Here is a 19,338-nt window from a genome sequence, read left to right as displayed (position 1 = left end):
AGTAGCCTACTGAAAACATCCTCCCTGAGTATTTCACTTCCACGTCATAGGGCTCTTGCACACGTGCGGGGAGCCTGCTCCGATGTGCTGGAAGTCCAGCGCACTGGAGCAGGCTCAATTAATCGAGTCTGCTGGAGCACGAAAATCGATGCACTCCACGTCACTGTATCAGCGTCGCCGCATCTCTTTGCACTGACAAATGGCAGCAGGGTGCTTTGAAATAAAACACGCCCAATGAGCTTTAGTTCAAAGCGCCCCACTGCCATTTTTTCAGCGCAAGGATGTGCAGCAATGTGGATACATGTGACATGCAGGCACTTTTAATTAGCATAGCTTGCTAATTAAAGCGCCCAGAACTGTGTCGGGAGCACATGTAAAAATGCCCATAAGTTTCAAGTTTCTCTCAGTCTCTGTTATTAAAGATTTCTTGGAGATCTTGGTTTCTTTATGGTTTGTCCTTACTAGTTGGTACTTGTTATTAAAAAATGGTGAGGAAGTCACTATGGCAATGGCCAAAGGAGTCAGCCAACCCAACTTGTGCAGTTACAGTAAAAAAAAAGAAAGCAAACAAGATTTTCAGAGGCAGAAGAAACAGGAGGGAAATGTGCCATTGTATAAACCAACAGTGCACCCTCATTGAGAACACTGCAGCGCTGCTCTCATGGATCCACAGGAGGAGTCTCCAGCCTGCCAGGGAACGTGATTTTCTTGTGCTCAGCCCAGGGCCTCTACTGTTTGCAAGGAGGAAGCCAACGGCTACACTACTGCACGACTAGGCTCTGCTATCAGCACCTCTGCTTACCAGCGTACCTCTTCCAGCAAGTCCAAAGAACTTAAACTTTTGTTTGTCACCTAGTTTCCTGGCTTTATAATCATCCCTTTGCATAATAGGATGTAGTATGTATGGCCTCTTGTCCCAGACACTGATCATGGTGGAAATGTCCCCAATAGTTCACTTAATTGTACAAAATACCACCATAGGGCAATGTTCTCTTGTACCAAGCAGGAGATTTCGCTGTACCATTTAAGAGGAAGGGCATTATAAACTCCCAATGTAGGAACAGCCTTCCGTGAATGGGTTAGTCCTTGTAAAAGGGTAAAAACTGCAGAGACATCTGAACTCCCACTCCATCCTCAGCTTTGTTGTTAACTCTAGGCCCTGATCTCAATGCATGTCCTCCTATGTAGATGCTGTTGCTTCTAGTTATGGCAGCATAAGAAAGAACTTATGAATAGATATGTATAGTATAACTTTATGCATAAAGGTGCAAATCTACCCTGCCTTCTACCTAATATAAAAAAAATATGTTATTCTGAGTCAGACCACAGGTCTATCCTATAGGTCCAGTATCCTATGGTTTACAGTGGCAGAGGACAGATGATAGAAAAATAGTCTTAAATCCATCAAATCACATTTCCAAGGCAGCTGTTGTTAAGTGGTTTTATATGGAGCATGTGTACATTTTGGAAGGTCTTCTATAGCCTAATGAATAGACTGACATTTTTACATCATTTTATTAAAAACATGTAAAGTTCTAAAATTAAAATGTACATCTACTACATCATAATCAGTTTGTACACTCACAGGTAAAGTGCTAAAATTAAATGTTACACAACTGACACTGGACTACTGTAAACAAGTCTAAGAAGAGCTGAGTGCAAGTAAAACCAGCTAATGTTAGGTACGGTATCATGCTAATCACCCTCTACATCCAGATCTCACAAACACTAAAGCTTTCCCTCTCCTTCAGAAATGGACAAAATTACAATACATACATGAGCATAACAGAACCATTTGAAGAGATGACAGTGCTGTTCAGTAATTCTTCAGTACATAAGAAACTACAGCAATGCTTTATAGGCAAAAAAAAAAAATCTGTAAGATATCTCATCTCAAACTCATGGCTCTTTAGAAAACTTAATTCAGTTGCAGGACAGGCAAATCAGCATCAAGTTTAATCTGACATTCAAGTCCACATTTCATGGCTCAAACAACCTCCAGTCACAACGAGTCATCTTCACGTGACTGTAATCTGTCCAGAATATTCATCCCGCTCTAATGGTCCAATTCTGCAAGTCCTCACGGGAACTCCCAAAGAAGTCAGCAGACAAAGGGAGAGAGAAGCAGCTTGCATGTCTGGGCCTTAAGTTTAGTGCTCGTAAAGAGTGACAGCAGTAGAGACTTAAGTCTTCCAGTCAAGTTCTAAAACAGCTCCAGCGCAAGATTTCCTCCACTCTTCTTTGGATGTACCTATATTTCGGTCACTAATTGCCCTCACACCCAAGCTAGCTAGTTTAAAGTTAGTTTAGGTGCTGACAGCAGGATCGTTATGGCAGCATAGGAACTCAGGGATGCTGCAAAACCTACCCGAGCTGCTGGGTAAAAAGGCTTAGAGTCTGCATTGTATTACATTGTTAGTGGTACCTGTGCCCGTTACATGCTAACATCAGGCACATCTACGTGAGCTGCAACAACTGCAGTTTAGACCAAGCCTTTGACTCAACTGGTAGTCGATGGGACCAGTAATGCAGTCCCCACGCCCCTCCCAGTTTCAGTGAGAAGGCAGAGTTAAGGTGGCAGAAGGGTATGATGATGGTACTTGTCTGCTAGGAACTGGACTGTGACCACTAACCTGATTTCACATAGGGACACGCAGAATCAGACCTACAGTCACTACCAAGCCAGGAGGCAGCCATGCCAGTAGTCAAGAGATGATAAACTATCCCGTAGTTTGCTCTGACCATCATCTCTTAAATACATGCTTTATAAAGCTCATATCTAAAGTTTCTGCAGCAAAATTTACATTTTCAAACTAAAAACTAAGAACATTTACAGTATTTGTGACTGAGAAAACTGCTTCACAGCCAAACTTGTGGCTTTCTTGAAGTTTTCCAATTTTTATTTCTTTTTGGAAAAAAAAAAAAGACAGCTTGCAATTCAATAGGAAAAGCACAGCCCTGCAGACATACTGTGTTCCCACACAAAGGTTTCCATGCAGCATTACTGCAACTTAACGGTGCAAACATTTCATTAAAACTATAGAAGTGGTGGAGAAGCACATTTGTAATAAAGCAACCAAAGGCATAAAGAGCATAACCAGCTCCAGGGACTCTAGTGCCACTGGCAATCAGGCAAATACCTGCCTTTGCCACCTTCAGTCAGTCGCACAACTCCAGGGACTGCTGAACAATTCAGTGCCACTGTGCAATGCCCCTGGTCTATCTTTATATAACAGCTGGCCCTGAACAAGCGCATTGGCATCAGGTGTCTGAGGGAAGCATGTTGGGCTATAGGCTGGAGAGAAATTCGGGGTGTCCACTCCCCGAGGACAGGATGCTGCCAGTGGAGCATCAGCTCGAGCTCAAGGTGCCCTGCTAACACATGGGAGCAAGGGAGTGAAAAGAGTCTTGTGGCTAAAGCATAACCAGGAATCGGAAGACTTGATTCTCTTTTCAGCACCGCTACAGCCTTTCTCATGACCCGAGGCAAGACAACACTCCTGTGCCTCAGCTATCCCAGCTGTAACACTGTGATAATTACTTTCGCAATGATTCAGGGAACTTGCTTCTGTGCAGCTTCTGAAGTGGCAAATTTAGGACCTTGTTGGGTTATGCTCCGTTTCCATGGAGGCAAAAGCCAACGTTTGACAGTAGGGCTGTAGTATCTCTCTGCCAGACCAGGGCCAAAAGTTGCTTGATCGAATTAATGGAGCCCCTGTTCAGACAGCAGCATCGTGGGACAAGAGGAGGTTAGCTGAAGCCTGGGAGAAGGGGTTTGCTCCCACGCTCTCTGCAGGAGGATGGAGCTCAGGGAGAAGGGTGCTTATGCTATGGGGCTGTCTCAGGGGAGCGCTTGTCCCACAAGCTAGGTGGTTGGGCAGCAGGCTGTGACAACCTTACACGGACAAGGTGAAGCTTGCTTACCCATTTGTAAAGGGCTCCAATTATAAAAGAGAAAGGTGCTATAAAATACAATACGGCATAGTAATTCAGTTCTGAAGCTAAGAGGCAGTGGAGCTGTGATTATGGGGAAGGAGTGTGGGAGGGGAAAAGGCAGCCGCTGAGACCAGTATCTTACATTTTAAATCACCGCTGCAGTAATGGAGCCTTTACTTTGTGCTCCATATCTAGTATAAGAGTGAGGAACAGGCTAAAAACGTCTACATCTGGAACACAGAATGAAGTGCAATCTAGGTCCCCATCCCCACACCAACACAGATGAAGCATTTGCTGTCCCTAAACCATCCCAGGCGCTTGTCCAGCCTCTTCTTGAAAGCCTCCAGTGAAGGAGGTTCCTCTGTGAAGCTGAAGATTTAAACCCCGCAATTAACTGATTTCAAATTAACATGGATGTAACCATAACCATCCATCCGCACACACAGGATAAAACAAGTCAAAACACGGTCACAATGAGAACAGTATTGCCAAACAATCAATGTAAACACTTTACATTATTTTGCTCCGTTATATTAAAATATGGATGATGATCAGCTCCCTTAGTAAATCCAAATGCCTATAAATCATCATCCCTTTGCTGAAGCAAGAAGAAAGTTGCAAATTTTAAGCTAAAATAAACTTAAAAAACCTCATATTTTGTCATCACTGTTGATGTGGAATTGTAACTTGTCCAACAAAATCCACTTGACAAACTTTGCATACTCCCTGTGCTCTGAAAAAGAAGGTAGAGAATAATCAGACTCTTAGCACTGTATACTATCATTGTGGTGGCTTGCTATACACAAAGCTGAGCCGTTAACTTCCATCCTCAGTAGTAGGATTTACATAGAGAGGAGAGCAGAGTGGCTTCTAAAGCTTTTTATTTGAAGTTGGTTTTGGTTCATGCTTCTCCTTTGGAGCAAAGCCTGGTCTGACTAGAAAAAACAATTTACAGTAACTCTGCTATTAAAGGCATGGTGACTCCCAGAGTAACCTTTGATTTCAAAGATTAGCACAGCTAAGTGATTTGCTGTAGTGTCACTGGGGCACAATTAAAATGAATCATGTTTGCCAGGCCCAGCTCTTGTTGTTTTCAAAAGCCTCTGAAGTACAGATACTGAGTTGTTGCCTTATTTTTGCCCCTGAGCTATACCATCCAAGCGTTACAAAGGCTTTCAACATGCCTGAAACAGGTCAACCAAGGGAATGTATGTGAGGACAATGAAAAAGTAAGTGTACGTTTCCCAGCAATGTTCTCCAGTAATTAATGAGGTAGGTTCAAATGTAACCAGTGTTTCCTCATGGTGAGCAATACTTGAAACTTATAACATAGCTGCTCCAGAAGATCTACTGTACCATATTAAATATGATTGGACTCCGCCTGCAATGTTGACAAGGACATGATATATCCTAAAGGCAAAACGAGAGCAAAATTATTCACAAAAAATATTGAACCCCCCCGCCCTAAGTTTCTGTTCTCTGAACCTATTCTGGAATGGAAGAACCTACAGTAAGAACTAATCCTCTCTGCAGTGCACACTCCACCTAACTAGATGGGCTTTAGCCTGACACTTTGCTTAGTCCCAAAACAGCACAGTGGTAGTAAGCTCCTGATAATGCATCCCCCTTCTCTCCCTACATGGGTGAAGTTGGGCTGATACATCTGTGCACTCATGGATCCCAATACCTCCTCTCGGGTTAAGGGAGAAATCCAGGTTCCCCCACAACCTATATTTTATAGGTCAGAAACAGGCAAAGCTCAACTGCAATGTTCATATGTTAATATTGAACCACTCATTTTTAAATTAACTGGGTTAACTGGTTCAAATTGACCTTTCCACCTCTTCCCACAGAAATTGTAAACAAGTACAATATTTAAATAGCATTTTGTAAAAAATAAAAAAGCAAGGACAGTACACGTTATAAAAAAAAAAAGAACACCCTTTCACTGCCGTATCCCAGCTTTTCAGCCTGAACAGCTCCTGTAAGAACTCATGATCTTCAACGGAGTTCTCATTCTTCCTCCAGAATGCTCATTCTTTTGTTGCGTTTCCAGTGTACTTGTTTAAAAAATGTCTACTGATCTCTCACAGATGTCCTTTGTACAGTATTTAAGATGCAGCCTGCCCTCTGTGCTTAAGAAAAACACTACCAGTTTATTATCTAAACCAAAGACGAAAAGGTCACTTAGAAGAACCCCTTCAATATTCAAGAGTTTCTTTCTGTTTACTGGAACTCTTAACATGACCTCACCAATTGGATCTTCAAGGGTAATATTTATTGAAACAAAGACAAACTACTTGGGTGGGTTTCCAAATGACAAATTCAACTATGGTACGTGACAGGAAAATAACCATTATCAAATAAATAATAATTATCTACTTGTAGGTTCATTTGGAAGCTACAACCAACTCTTAGACTTTTGTTATTCTCTAGATGGCAGATCAAACATTCCAGCTTTGATGCAAGCATGAGAACAGCTGGCCCTGAAAAAGAGAAACCAACTTTTCAGCTTCCTGATGCATGAAATCAGCACCTGATGAGAGGCATGATAATACTGAGCATTATCATATCACTGAGAAAGGGGCTCCAAGATACACTATCGTATATGCTCATCATTTTTGTTGAACGCGTATCAAGCACTGGTTCCATCCTCTTCGATAACCCGGTTCATGCTTGTACCATGTGTGATGTGTGTCATGGGGTTGCTGCTGAGATCCCTGATGCTGCTGTGACGCGACTGTTCGTTAAGCCGATGAGAACTGCTATGCCTGGAGTGATCAGTCAGTCGTGACATACTGCCGTGAGGTAGTCGGTCTTCCATGCCTCTGTAGCTGCAGGGGGTATACCTAATTTATAGACACAATGTCAAGTTCTTTATTACCACAGGCAAAAATGTGAAAAATGTGGGGGAGGGAACTTGCCATATACAACATTGCATTTTTATGAAAAAAACTAAACTTCTATTCCTGGCTGTAACTGACCTGCCATGACCTTAGTCAAGCTGCTTCATTCCTTTTGCCTGAGCTTTTCCATCTAGAAAACAGGGATAACAATAGTATAGATAGCAGCATATGCTATATCCCCCCTCCTGTCTGCCGTTATGAGTAAACCAACGTGTGGAAAAGACCCGAGGCAAGAACTAGCACTGCAATAAAAATCTGAAGAAACGCAGCATGTCAGAAACCAGATAAAACAGACAGGTCTGATTTCATCTCAGCTAAAAGGGCAAGCGTCTTTTTAGGGTAGTGGGGAAAGAGGTGGTTGGCTTTTTAATACTGACCCTGTTAATAAAAAAAATATATATGTTATGAATCTAATGCAAGAAATTGTCAGGTGACTGATTGTCAATATGTATGTATCCTATAGTAAATAGTTGCTCAAATGACAAATGTCATACTCTTTAGCTATACCTCAAGCTACAGTGTGTATTTGTTTCATTTCAAGGGAGTTATGACCGTTTACACCAGGTGAACATTTGGCATTTGGTTATTCACACACACACACAACTGTACAGATCTGCCCCATTCAAATGTTAGACTCAGTTTGGAATAGGTTTTGTTTCCCACACGCTAGCTGCTACACACATAACCTATTGCATCTCTGTAGAAGGTCGTCATCTGCATTCATGCCCTGTAACTAATTTATTCAGTGCACTGGTATCACTTCCTTGGATCCATGGTACATTACTGCATTACAAGCCAGATGCTGCAATTCTTTAAGGACCCAGTAGGACAGAGAGACCGATTCAGAAAGGCGAATATTGACAGAAGTTTGACTTCTAACATGCTGGTGGCCTAAAATCTGTCAATGCAACACCTGCAGGTAATGAGCACGCTGTTCCCTGTGTGTGGGTCAGTTGACTCCATTTCCATTAAGCTTCTAAAAACTGTGAAGGAAACTCACCTGCCGTCACGTGACCTATGCAGGCTGCCATGATAACTGCTCACTTTGCTGTGGACGCTGCCTGCTTTGCTCCTTTGGTCATCCATCATCGCCAGCTGAGTAGATGAGGCATGTGTGGAGGTCCCCTGGGTGGAGGTCCCTCTCGACTTTCGGATGATGGGGGTATTAGGATCTCTCAGGAGTGACTGGGCGAAATCGGGCTCTTGCAGCACCTGACGACTCTCATTTACAGTTCTGGTCCAATCATGCAAGCGGAATAATTAATATTACTACAGCAACATCAAAGGTTTAAAAGCAAATTGCAAGAGCCCTTACTAACTGGCTTATTCTATAAACATGCTGCTTTAATACATAGCAGCAAAAATGGTACAACCTGGGTGCACACATTGCCTAAACAGGACTTGTAGTTGCCAAATTTTAAGTATATAATATGAACATTTTGGCCAATGCTCTTACTCTTACAATAACTCCTGTCTTTGTTTTTCTAACTCAGGCATGTAAAGCATATGGCAGTGTAATAGCAATGCAACTAAAAGTTCAACCTATTACCTCACAAAATCCATAGGGTATGAGAAGCTGCTGGCATACAAAAAAAAGTAGACAATATTTTTTTTTAATGTATGCTTTTGCTCTCATCTCTGACAGTTTTGGAGATATTGCGGTGGACCAATACGTTCATATCACCTCCAAAAAGTACCTCATCAGCACAGAAGAAAAGCAGATCCTTTCCCCAAACAGTCATTTTTAAATCTAGCTTGTGTTAAGTCAAGAAAAACAGTGTGCTGGGTGGAGTACAACCATACAGAAGCAATCACATTTTGCCTTTGGCCTTTAGCTAGTAGTTGCAGTTCCCAGCCTGTGCATTTGCTAGACCACCCACCTTTTTTGATGGACTGAAGAAAAGGAACACGCTTAGTACTTGCTCTGCTCAGAAGAACATTTCCTCTCTGTACATTTGATTTTTTTAAATCTTCCTCTGGTGGTCATCAGTCATCATCTTCTGTGCCCCCTGATCATCAAAAGGCCACTGTCTGTGCAGTAGGATGCTCACTGAAAGCTCTTTGAAGACAGACCCAGCTCTGCCTCTCATTGTTGATCTGACTGGCACAGCAGAAGAGTTCTGCTTGAGCCAGCAGGCTACTCTGCATGTGGTCTGCTTTACTGCCCTACTGCATTAAAGCTAGGACAGGTACATGGCAGGACTCCCAGCACTTTACCCACAATTTAAGTCAGTGATTCTCAATCAATCAGGGTGCCACAGTCCCAGGGGTGCCATGAGATCCTTTTAAAGGTTCTGCCAGGTGACACTCAATATTAGTGTTATTAGGTGTGCAAACACCTGCACGATTCACAACATAAACCCAAGGATTTCAAACAGGAATCAATGTTGTCAAAAACATTCTGACCTGTTATGGCTTTTCCAAGTTCTCTGAAACAGAGGAATTGCTTTATTATTTTTCTGTGATCAAAAACTGAGTGACAGCCAAGAGCTGACATTTTCTGAAGGTGGCCTTGAGTCTAACATGTTTGAGACCCACTGATTTAAGTGAAGAAGTATGTTCATGGCAAGGCAATGGGATGTTACGAAACTTCCGTTGCCTCCATTGTGCTAAACTTCTGTCCTGTGTCATACGGTGTCCAAACTAGCCTATCATCTCTAGGCAGCCTGTGCTAGTCACATCTAGCCTAGCAATTCCTCAGTAACTCCAGGTGTGAAAACTGGTGTTGTAGAATATGTGACACAGTTATTCAGGAATAGATACTGTGCTAAAGTTGCACTCTATCGTAATCTAAATCAACTGTAGAAAGCCCTAAGACAAGTTGCACAGTAATTTTAATCAAACTGCACTTTGAAAGCAGATTCCAGTGGTCAAGAGAAGGATTAAAATCTCAAACTGCTGCAGAAGCTTGATGAATAAATCTTTGTTTCATATTAAAATATATCTGACGTAGTTTTTGTAGGTGATATACATCAGCTGTCCAGCTGAGGAAATTGTGTCTTTGAAGAAAGAAGCTATTCTATTCCAGCCCTTCACTACAGATAAAAAGTTTGTAGGACCATGCCCAATCTCATTTCTTTTGAGAACAAGGAAGCAGATAATGGATGAACCACATTACTTGATTCTGTTGCCAGGAAAACAAATCTCGGACAAATACATGACAGGGCTTTTGTTTGCTTTTAAAACGTATTGAGCAGTGCAACATTTCTGGATAAGTTTTCTTCTGTACCTGTCCTTACTTCCACGAAGGAAATCCTTAGTAATATTAACCCGAAGTGCTTCTCAGAATTACAGGCAAGGAAGTTTATCTGCCAATACTTCATGGATTCAGCTGCCATATATCAACTCACTCTTTTTTCCTGCGTCCATGGAAAAAGCTGGCCCATTCGAAACAGGTCTTCTTGCTTCCAACCCAGAAAACTGAAGGTATCCCAACTACTAGAGCCATCAGATACTTCATCAGAAAGAGAATGAGGTCAGGGCGACTCATCTGAGTGACCTAGAGAGGAGAAAACAGACACGACCATTATGCAAGCCATCATAGTGCATTACTCCATGTGTTAATTCATTTAAAATAACCGTTTCAGCCTTGAGCCAAAGTAAACACCCACGGGGATCCTTTGTTTTAGAGCTCTAGGGAGCATGACAGAATGTGTTGTTGGGGCTAGTGTTGTGCAGAACAAAAGATTTGACTGCTCTGAAGTCTCCGCCTTTATTTGCATTGCTGCTCTTTTGATTAGTGTAAGCTGAATAATGCTGAAATATTTTTTCTAGTTTACAAACCGGAAGGGCTCCATCTTAAACAGAAATGAATTATATAGAACTGGGAGCTCTTTCTGTTAAAAAAATAAATCAAGAAAAAGAAACCTCCACACCATGGAACGAACACCACCAATCTGTCTCCCTTATCATTCCAGAGAGGAGTCGCATTCTTGTTTCCCATCCCTTATCAGCAGGGTGCTATTGTATAACTCTTTGCAAACTCCCTAGCGGATTACTAATGAAGAAGCCATCACATTTTATACAGAAGTCCTTAACCCCAAGTGAACAATGTGCGCATTAATTTGACAAAGATAATGATCGGTACATTCTGGGAACATCTTGAGTAACTGAGAGAAAGGGCTAATTCAAAGAGACACGGTTTCTAAGAAAACTCATGGCATGGTTTTTAAAGAAAAGTTAGCATCATAACACAAACATTAGATTTCAAGCTGCATCCCCATGGCAGGCTGGTTGCTTAGCCTGGTGGCTTCCATAGGGGAATTGTTCCCCGAGGAGCTCCTTAGCCAGTCCTCTAAAGCAAAGTCAAGGCTTTGATTAATAAATAAAAAATCCCTCTGCCCTGTCCCAGACACTAGGAAGGGAACCCATCCTGCTTTGGCCCCAGCACAGCAGCCAGCTGTTCCTCTTGCAGCTTGCTTCCTCCTCCTCTTGATTACTTTCCTGGGAGCTTTGCTCCCAATAGGATACTCCTTGCTTATCCAAATGCCCCGCAGCTAGGCTCTCAACGGGGCTGACTGTTCCTCCGTAAAGAGACAGACCACCCTGTTAAACCCATATAAAGAGATCTAATCAATAAGGATATGTAACTGCCTGAAACAGCACACCAGCCTCTTAGAAACTGGGACTACCAAGGGAATTAACTGATGTGTATGAGTACAGGGTAGGCTACTTGAACCCCTATAGGCATTCACATTATATTCTCATTTATACCATGGTATGTCTGCACTGCAGTGGTGGTATGCTCTGGAAGGGTCATTTCCAAGGATGCCCTGCCCCATGACATACTCTAAACCCAGAAGTAGGCCTGTGAAGATGCTTGGGATGTCCTTCTACAGCCTCTCAAGACTTCAGTCTCCAGTGAGTTGAGCAGCCCCTAGGAATAACCCCAGAACATCTTCATAGGTCTATTTTTGGGCTTGGACCATGCAGGTGGGTGCTGGTAGCTGGGGCACACTTCCAAATGGTCTAGCAGGCTATGCTGTCATGATGCTGTAGACGAGCCCCGAGTCTCAGATGTCCATGATCATCAGCAAGTTACTTCCCATCTTATGATTTCCACCTACCAGTCAAGCTTCAGCAAAAGCCTTCTGTAGCAATATTATCTACCATTAAATGATGTTGAAAATGAGGAGCAAAATTAGTCAGCTGTACAACTCTGATTCTTAAAAATGTCAAAACTCACCATTTTCTAGCATTGCAAATAGAGTGAAATCAGAAGCAGATCAAATGATCTTTTTTGAATGCAAGGTGCAGACAGCGGTAAGCAGAAAGTTCATTTCATGAGGATGTAGCAAGTCCTTGTTCCTTGATTAGGGGTAAGTGATTGTGTCCATTATTTGATGGCTAGTTTGGTTGACGTTCATAGCCTGCAGAGTCAGTCTAGGGAGTTGTGGGTTGTGGTCTCACAAATGATAGTACAGTGGAAAGCATGTATGCTGTCAAATACCTACTCCATACAGAACACTTCAAAGCAAGTAATGCAACTTGCTGTAGCACTGGGCACATGTAAATAAGTTGTCCTGGGGTTGCCCATTGGCATGTGCCAAGCACTGCTCTCAAGACGGTATGTTACATCTATTTTGGGGTGTAGCCTATGCAGAGTGGGCACGTTCTACCTCTCTACGGTGCTCCCTAGCATAGTCTTCTACTCACTGCTGATCAGCTATTCACTGTCAAGAACCAAAGGGAAAGGGTAGAACTGACCTGGGCAAAAGGTTTATGAAACCAAGCAGCCAATGACCAAGAGAGCCTGTGAATACAGCAGTAAGCATCTAAATCCCCACTTCCACCTCTTTTTAAGATATAGCAATGAAGTGACTAAGACAGCAGTGGAGGATACACAAAGAGTTAGATTCAGATGACTAGATGTAGAAGCAAAAGAATGGAGTGGTGACCTAACAGAAACTAGTTATTCAAGCAGGGTATAAAGAGAGGTTACATTTCTCCCAAGAGAAAGCCTGTTGTCCTGGAATCCTACAGAGTCCATTGTCTCACTTTAAGTACCTGTGAAGTACGTGAGATAAAACCTGCAAGCTCTTTTTCCCAGGACAAAGCTGTATAAATCTGTTAAACTAATCCAGTCAGTCTTAATCAGGGTGCCTCAGCACCCTGAGATCTTTTGAAGGGTGCCATGAAATCTGCACTGGCAGATCAGGGCAGGGGGCTGGGACCTGCCCCTCCCCTGCAGCTCTTTCCAAGTTCCCGCCCGGCCCCTGATCAGGGAGCCAGGGCCAGGAGCTCCCTGCTGCTGAGGCATGTGGACATTGTCTCTGCCCCAGCAGCAGGCAGTCCCCTGGAGCCAGGAGATAGCCGTCTCTTGGCCCGGTGCTCCCTGCCAACCCCTGGGTGGCAGGGGCCCATTGCAGGGCTGCAGGAAACTTGGTGCAAAGAGCAGCAAATCTGCTCCCTAATCCCCACATGTGTAGATGCCTGCTCGAAAGCGCTTACTCCAAAGTAGTTTACACCTGAGTAAATTTAGGCCGGATCAAATGCACGTGTAGATGTGCCCACTGCGTAGTTTCTCCAACTCTCTGGTGCCACTCCTAACTTGATAGATTTATAATTCATTTGCCAGCTCTTTCAGAATTTGGGGGTGACAATCATTCTTATCCTGCTGGCTAGGATCCAAACGTTTCTTTTTATTTTCACCTTGGCTGTGGCAGTTTCCATTTCCATAACTTCTTTCCCTTGAGCCATCCTGTCTTTGCTCCCATGATCAACATCACCGTTCTTATTGAAAAGTGAGGCAAAGAGCTCATTTCAGCTTTCACATACTCAGTTTTTATCAAGCAGTGGTGTTGCTGGTTTTTGCTTCCAACTTTGATGTGCTGTGGATCATTTCTCAAGGTCTCTTCCTTTTGCTTTGGGACTGCCTGGGGAACTTTGGAATAAAGCCAAGCTAAGTCCACCTTCTTGCCTGAAATTTCAGCGTAGATTTGCATTATTTACTACACAGTCAGGCAAGTGCATTGTCCATCTGCTCCACTTTTACTGTGCAGTAAAGTCCACTCACTGTGTAGCAAATGTGTCATGAGGAGACACACTTGTTTTCACCATGCTCATTTGTAGGGGCATAACAATGAATGACTGTCATCTTCATCTATCCCATTTGGAATTGCATGCATTGTTCTCTTATTAACTGCTTCCTCGTCTATGATGGCAGGCTGTGCAGTGTCCATCATGATCAGAGCGCTTGCTTCTCTTCTTGCTGCAAGGTTTCCAGTTTGATGCAAATCTGCTCCTGTCCATCTACACTCATTTAGGCTGAGAGTCTCTCTCATTAATTAAACAAATTTTCCCAACATGCAGCAAATGTACATGATTTTAGAATGCAGGTACAAAACCTAGAATGAACCTGGTGCAGAAGACTCTTCGAGACACCAGCTTCACGTCAAGGTTAGGTTTGATTGGCATCTGTCATATGGTTTACATGTGCCCTGCTCAATGATCCAAGGATCAGAGACTGCAGTTGACAAAATTCTTAATGTTTTCATGACAAGAATATCCTAACAGAGATAGGAAAAAGTTAATGACATAATGTAAGGCATTGGTACCACCTCTTCAGGAATGCTATGTACAGGATCCTTCCATGTTCAAGACACTAATTCAAAGTGGAATAGGTGCAGAGCGGGTGTATTAGAATAATATGGGGAATGGAAAATGCCTATGAAAGAAAAGAGTCTGGATTGTTAGCCTAGCAAAACAAATGCTGAAAGGGGAGATTATTGTGCTCTCTAATTCAGGGGAGGAAAGGCTAAACACACTAGCAATGGGATAATATTGGCAAAAAACACAAACGGCAGGGGCACGACCAGGATTTAAGTGGTTGGGGCTTGACCCTAGGAGGTCACAGTCCAGAAGCCCAGGAACAGACAGGGTCAGGGAAGCAAGGGTCCAGACTAGAGCTGGGAGTCAGGAGATCGAGGTCTATAAAAGGGGCCATGACGTAGGTGGTTCTGGACAGAACCACAGGCCAAGGGGGTTCAGGCATGGGGTGGGGGCAGGAATCTAGACCTGTATCACTAGTCACCAGGCCACTTCAGCTATATGGGTCGACGATGTGGGTGACTGCCTAGCTAAGCCACAATCCTGTCTGGCAGAAGACAGGGGTCTAGAAGCACGAAGAGGCCAAGTTGGAGTCTGGAACCAGAAACAGGTAAGCAGGACCCAGGATGAAGCAGGACCCAGAGCATAAGGAATCAGGAACCAATGAGCAGGACTAAGGAAACCAAAACCAGGAAGTCAGAAGCCCAGGGCTAGACCGGGAGGTATGCGTCTTGTTGAGTAGTCTGCTGAGTGCTGAAAGGGCTGCTGCTAAAAACCAGGCAGCCACACGCAGCCAACGTAGGGGACGGCCCTGGGTTGTTTGGCCACTGGCAACCAGGAAAACTCAAGCAATGAGGGCCAGCTGGTGGCAAATGTGATGCATCTGCGGCTGTGGTCCTAAAATGGCACTCTCAGTGGTTTAATGTTACCCACTAGATTGTCCTGTCTGGAGAAACCTAATCCATTTCCCCCCAGAAAAGACTCTTACCTCAAAAACTTGAGAGAAAATTGGTCAGTGAAAAACTTCCTAGGTAAAATTTAAAAACACATCATTTAAAAACTACAAACTAACAAAATTTGCAGAACTGTGACTACCTCCATATCCTCAAGACTACTACTGCAGAAAACCCTCCACCATTTACGATTGCAAACCCTCCACCATTGCAAACATTGATTATATTATAATCCTTCATTGTACAAATTAAGTGAAGTCCAATACTTCAACCCAGGTATGATATTACATTAAACCAACACTTGAGTAAAATGAAAAAAAAATCCTCAAAAAGGCAATGAATCACAATTTTCATTTTTTTTCATTTTTCGGAAAAACCATTGAAACTACATTAAAATAAACACCTTTAGATAGGGTAAATCAATTAAAAATGAGTTAGGAATAATTCCACAATACATTTAAATTGAATAAATGATATCTAGAGGTTATATCACACTTGCTACAACTAACGTAAAACCAGAAACCTGAAGTTACTTGACTAGGAATATAAAGCTGAAAATATAAAATGTGGAAAACCCCAAAGCTCAGAGCACGATTCTCAAAAGTTTGGCACTTACTGCAACTTCAAATTAAGCACAATTGCTTGCTTTCATACAGACTGAAAACAGGTTTAAGAGTTTTTTTATAAAGTGGAAAAATGCAACTCAGAATTTACCCTTAGGATTTCATTAAATTTAAGGCCAAGTGATTTTCATCTATATTAAACAGCTCAGTTGTACCAAGCTGAAAAAAATACAATGTAAAGCTATGACTCATAGAATTTTAGACATTAAATAATTCAGGTGTATGAAGTTACATGTTTGATTGGAAATATCCATGCTCATGCCAGTTTTTTCAAAAAATGTGATCAAGGAACTCTTCATATAATATACATTGCTACTACTTTAGTCTGATTAGTCACACATCAGCATCAACAGGGTTTTTTCCCCTGCTTGTATTCAGTCTCAGTTGACAGTGGCTAAAACAAGAAGTTGATCTACTATTTTAAATAACTCTCCATACAAGTCTGTGGTGTTCTTAGCTTTCAGAGATAAGGGTGAGGATCTCAAATGTACCCTCCTGGAGAAAATAAATAAATAAAAAAAAATCAGGTTATCAGACTAGTGAGGCAAGTGTGAACTTGCATAGCCAACATGCTCCAACAATTCCAGCCAAGCAAGAGTGTGTTTCCTTTCCTTTTCCTCCACAAATGCCTCTGCAAATCACACAGAACAGTCTCCATATCTTCTTCACAGACCATCTGGCAGTGGTAATTTCCTGGGGGAAGAGCTGTGACAGAACTGTGCCAGAGTACATGTCCACATGTGTGTGCCATGAACATCCACTCTGAGCTGAAGTACTTGAAGAATGAACATTGAAGACAGAGATTTAACACAAGAAAAGTGTTGAAATTCATACAAGGGGAAATATGATGTGGACACTAGACAGTTGGAAAAAGCCCTTACAAGCACAAAATCTATTAACTGTGGGAGGGAAAGAATGAGGTTTCCCAAGTGTCCATTCATTCAAGAATCACAGCATTTTCTTTTAAGAAGCATACCGATACGGTGGATAAGAGCTTTACTAGTCACCAGGGCCTTACCTGCGGATATTAAAAGTCTATTTAAAAAAATCCAAGGACTTAAATGACTAATGTAGATTAAAAAAAAAAAAAAGAGAGAGAGAATCTGGAATGCTATTAACAGGATTAAACTCCCTTCCCTACTTACTTTCCTACATAAATTCACACACTTGCTAATCCAGACCTTGACCCTGTTGAACTATACAAAACAAATATTACAATGACAAGGAGTAGAAATATATTGCATGATGTGAAGCTTTATTGTGAATATTACCTTCTTTACACACATTAACAGAGTTGTAAAGCAGTGCTGAAAGATGCTGTGTAAGTAATTCATCCATAAGATACTGTCAAATAACGTAAGAAAATAAAGCAGTTTCTATCCCGCAAAGATGGTTTCCACTTAAAAAGGCCTTCTGCACTAAGTGCAGACAGTCAAAAAGCCTGAGGCTGAATTGATTCAGTCCTTTGAAGGTTAGTCCAAGCTGCAGAGATTGAACCGAGAAGCAAGTGAACAGACATTCACTTTTGATTCAGGAAATGGAGCCACATGCCTGCTGTGGCTCAAACCAGAAGCCAGGGGGGCGCTAGAGCATGCCTGCCAGTCACTGCCAAAGGGAAGGGAAGAGAGAAGCCCTCCAAAACTTTATGCCCCCCTCCCTGCTCAAGTGGAGGGGGCCATGGCCAGGCCCCAGCCTGGAGATAGCTAGAGGGTCTGCCTGAGCGGGGGAAGCCTGTTAGGCCGAGAGCATGGGTGGGAAAAAGGTAGTGGCATTGAATTCATAAAAGCCTGAACAAGAATAGTTCTCTCTGAAGTGAGCATTAAATACAACTCGGCTGTGTTCGCTTCCTCCTGCTGCTGCCCTCAAAGTCTCTGGGATTCACAGCCCACAATCATAGCAGCAGGACTCTGCAGGGCTGCTCATCACTTCCTCTTTCTGCTTCCAGGTGCCTCTGGGATTTGTAGTCCACAGTAGCAGCCACAAGTACATTTAGCAGGGCAGGGCAGCTCTGTACTTGGGGGAAGGGTGTTTAACTCCCTTCCCTAGGCCCCAGATCACAGCCCGGGTTTGCCTGGTGGGGTGGGGGCAGTGAGCCAGCCAGTGAGGACAGTAAGCCAACCCTCACTGCTCCAGCTAGGGAGCAGAGGGGTGGGACCAACCCTGCTCCAACCCTGGAGCAGACAGCACAGCCCAGCCCAGGGCTGCAAAGCATGCTGGGATGCTGGGGGACTCTGATTTAACTTCAACCAGGAAGGGGTCTGGGACAGAAGTTTCATAACTGAATTAGGTCAACTCAGTTTAAGTCTGATACTACATTTAACTAGGTTGATCTTAAACCAGTTTCAGCCATTTTGAAACTGGTTTATGTGCACTGAACTTCTGTTCTATTACAGATTTAAACCAGTTTCTGATCACTTAAACCAGTTTATATGTAACTTCTATCCCTAGCCATAGAAAGAGAGCCTAATTAACAAGAGAAAATGTATTTCATGAAGTTTGAGATCACCCTCCAAATACTCAGCTGAAGAGTTCGTGAAGAATTTATAGCTGTATTTCAAAAAGGGAGAGGATTTCCTTGGTCTCGCCTTGGCTGGCCATCTGCCTCTAGATCTCTACTGGGACCGATGAGCAGGCACCACTCTTGCCAGCAAAGAGGCCATTTTGCTCTGGTTCTTAGTGCCGGGGAGAGTGGGTACGTGTATAACCCAGAGCTCTCAACCATGGGTTGAACATAAAGCTAAGATGCATGCTGAGAAAAAAAAAAAAAGTGCAAAAGTTTTCTAGATCTCTGCTCAAATGACCGATATGGAATATGAATATGGATTTTCTCCAGACAAAAAAGCAGCAGAAGAGGTTGTTGGGTGTTCAAATCATCACCGGCTAAAACGCAGGATAGCAAGCAAGTCAGGGTAGGACCATCTGAGAAAAGACAGCATCCCCAGCCTCTGCAAAAGTATTGGAAAAAGCTCAGATGCAGTAAGTAGAGATCACAGAAAGAACAGAAATATTTTGAGACAAAGCCACAAAATAGTGGGTGGCTCCTTGTGGCCCAGTTTTACAGGAGATGAGAGGGCAAGTAACAACAAGGTGCTGAGCTGCAAGGCTCCCCTTCAAGGGAGGGAAACACTCAAACACACCCATGCAGTGGCAAAGGTGTTTGATGAGAGTAGTTAGGAGAGAAATACAAACTTTGGGATGTTTCCTGAGGCAAAAGCCATTAAAGCACTTTAAGTTCCTGAGGTCCCTTCCAACCCTAATTTACTATGATTCTCTGAGTTCCTATCTCTAGTCGAGCAGTTGACAAGGAGCAGGAAGTACTCCTGGCTTTTATCCCCTCAGTACAAGGGCACAAGGAGGAGCAGGGCTACAGCA

The 19,338-nt window shown here is 43.0% G+C and overlaps 1 protein-coding gene across 1 annotated transcript in view; it reads right to left on the bottom strand.

The window, feature by feature from the left end:
- Positions 1–1,562: 1,562 nt before the first annotated feature.
- Positions 1,563–19,338, bottom strand: part of FZD3 (frizzled class receptor 3) — a 74,741-nt gene continuing 56,965 nt past the window's right edge. The window contains 3 exon segments of the mRNA XM_006029259.2: positions 1,563–6,785; positions 7,843–8,076; positions 10,193–10,341. Coding sequence (XP_006029321.1) covers positions 6,572–6,785; positions 7,843–8,076; positions 10,193–10,341 — 597 coding nt within the window. The 3' untranslated portion in view covers positions 1,563–6,571.

Source organism: Alligator sinensis, unplaced genomic scaffold, assembly GCF_000455745.1.
Source record: "Alligator sinensis unplaced genomic scaffold, ASM45574v1 scaffold637_1, whole genome shotgun sequence".
NCBI classification, from domain to species: domain Eukaryota; kingdom Metazoa; phylum Chordata; order Crocodylia; family Alligatoridae; genus Alligator; species Alligator sinensis.
The sequence above is the reverse complement of the archived record's forward strand: the minus strand, read 5'-3'. Positions and strand labels throughout refer to the sequence as shown.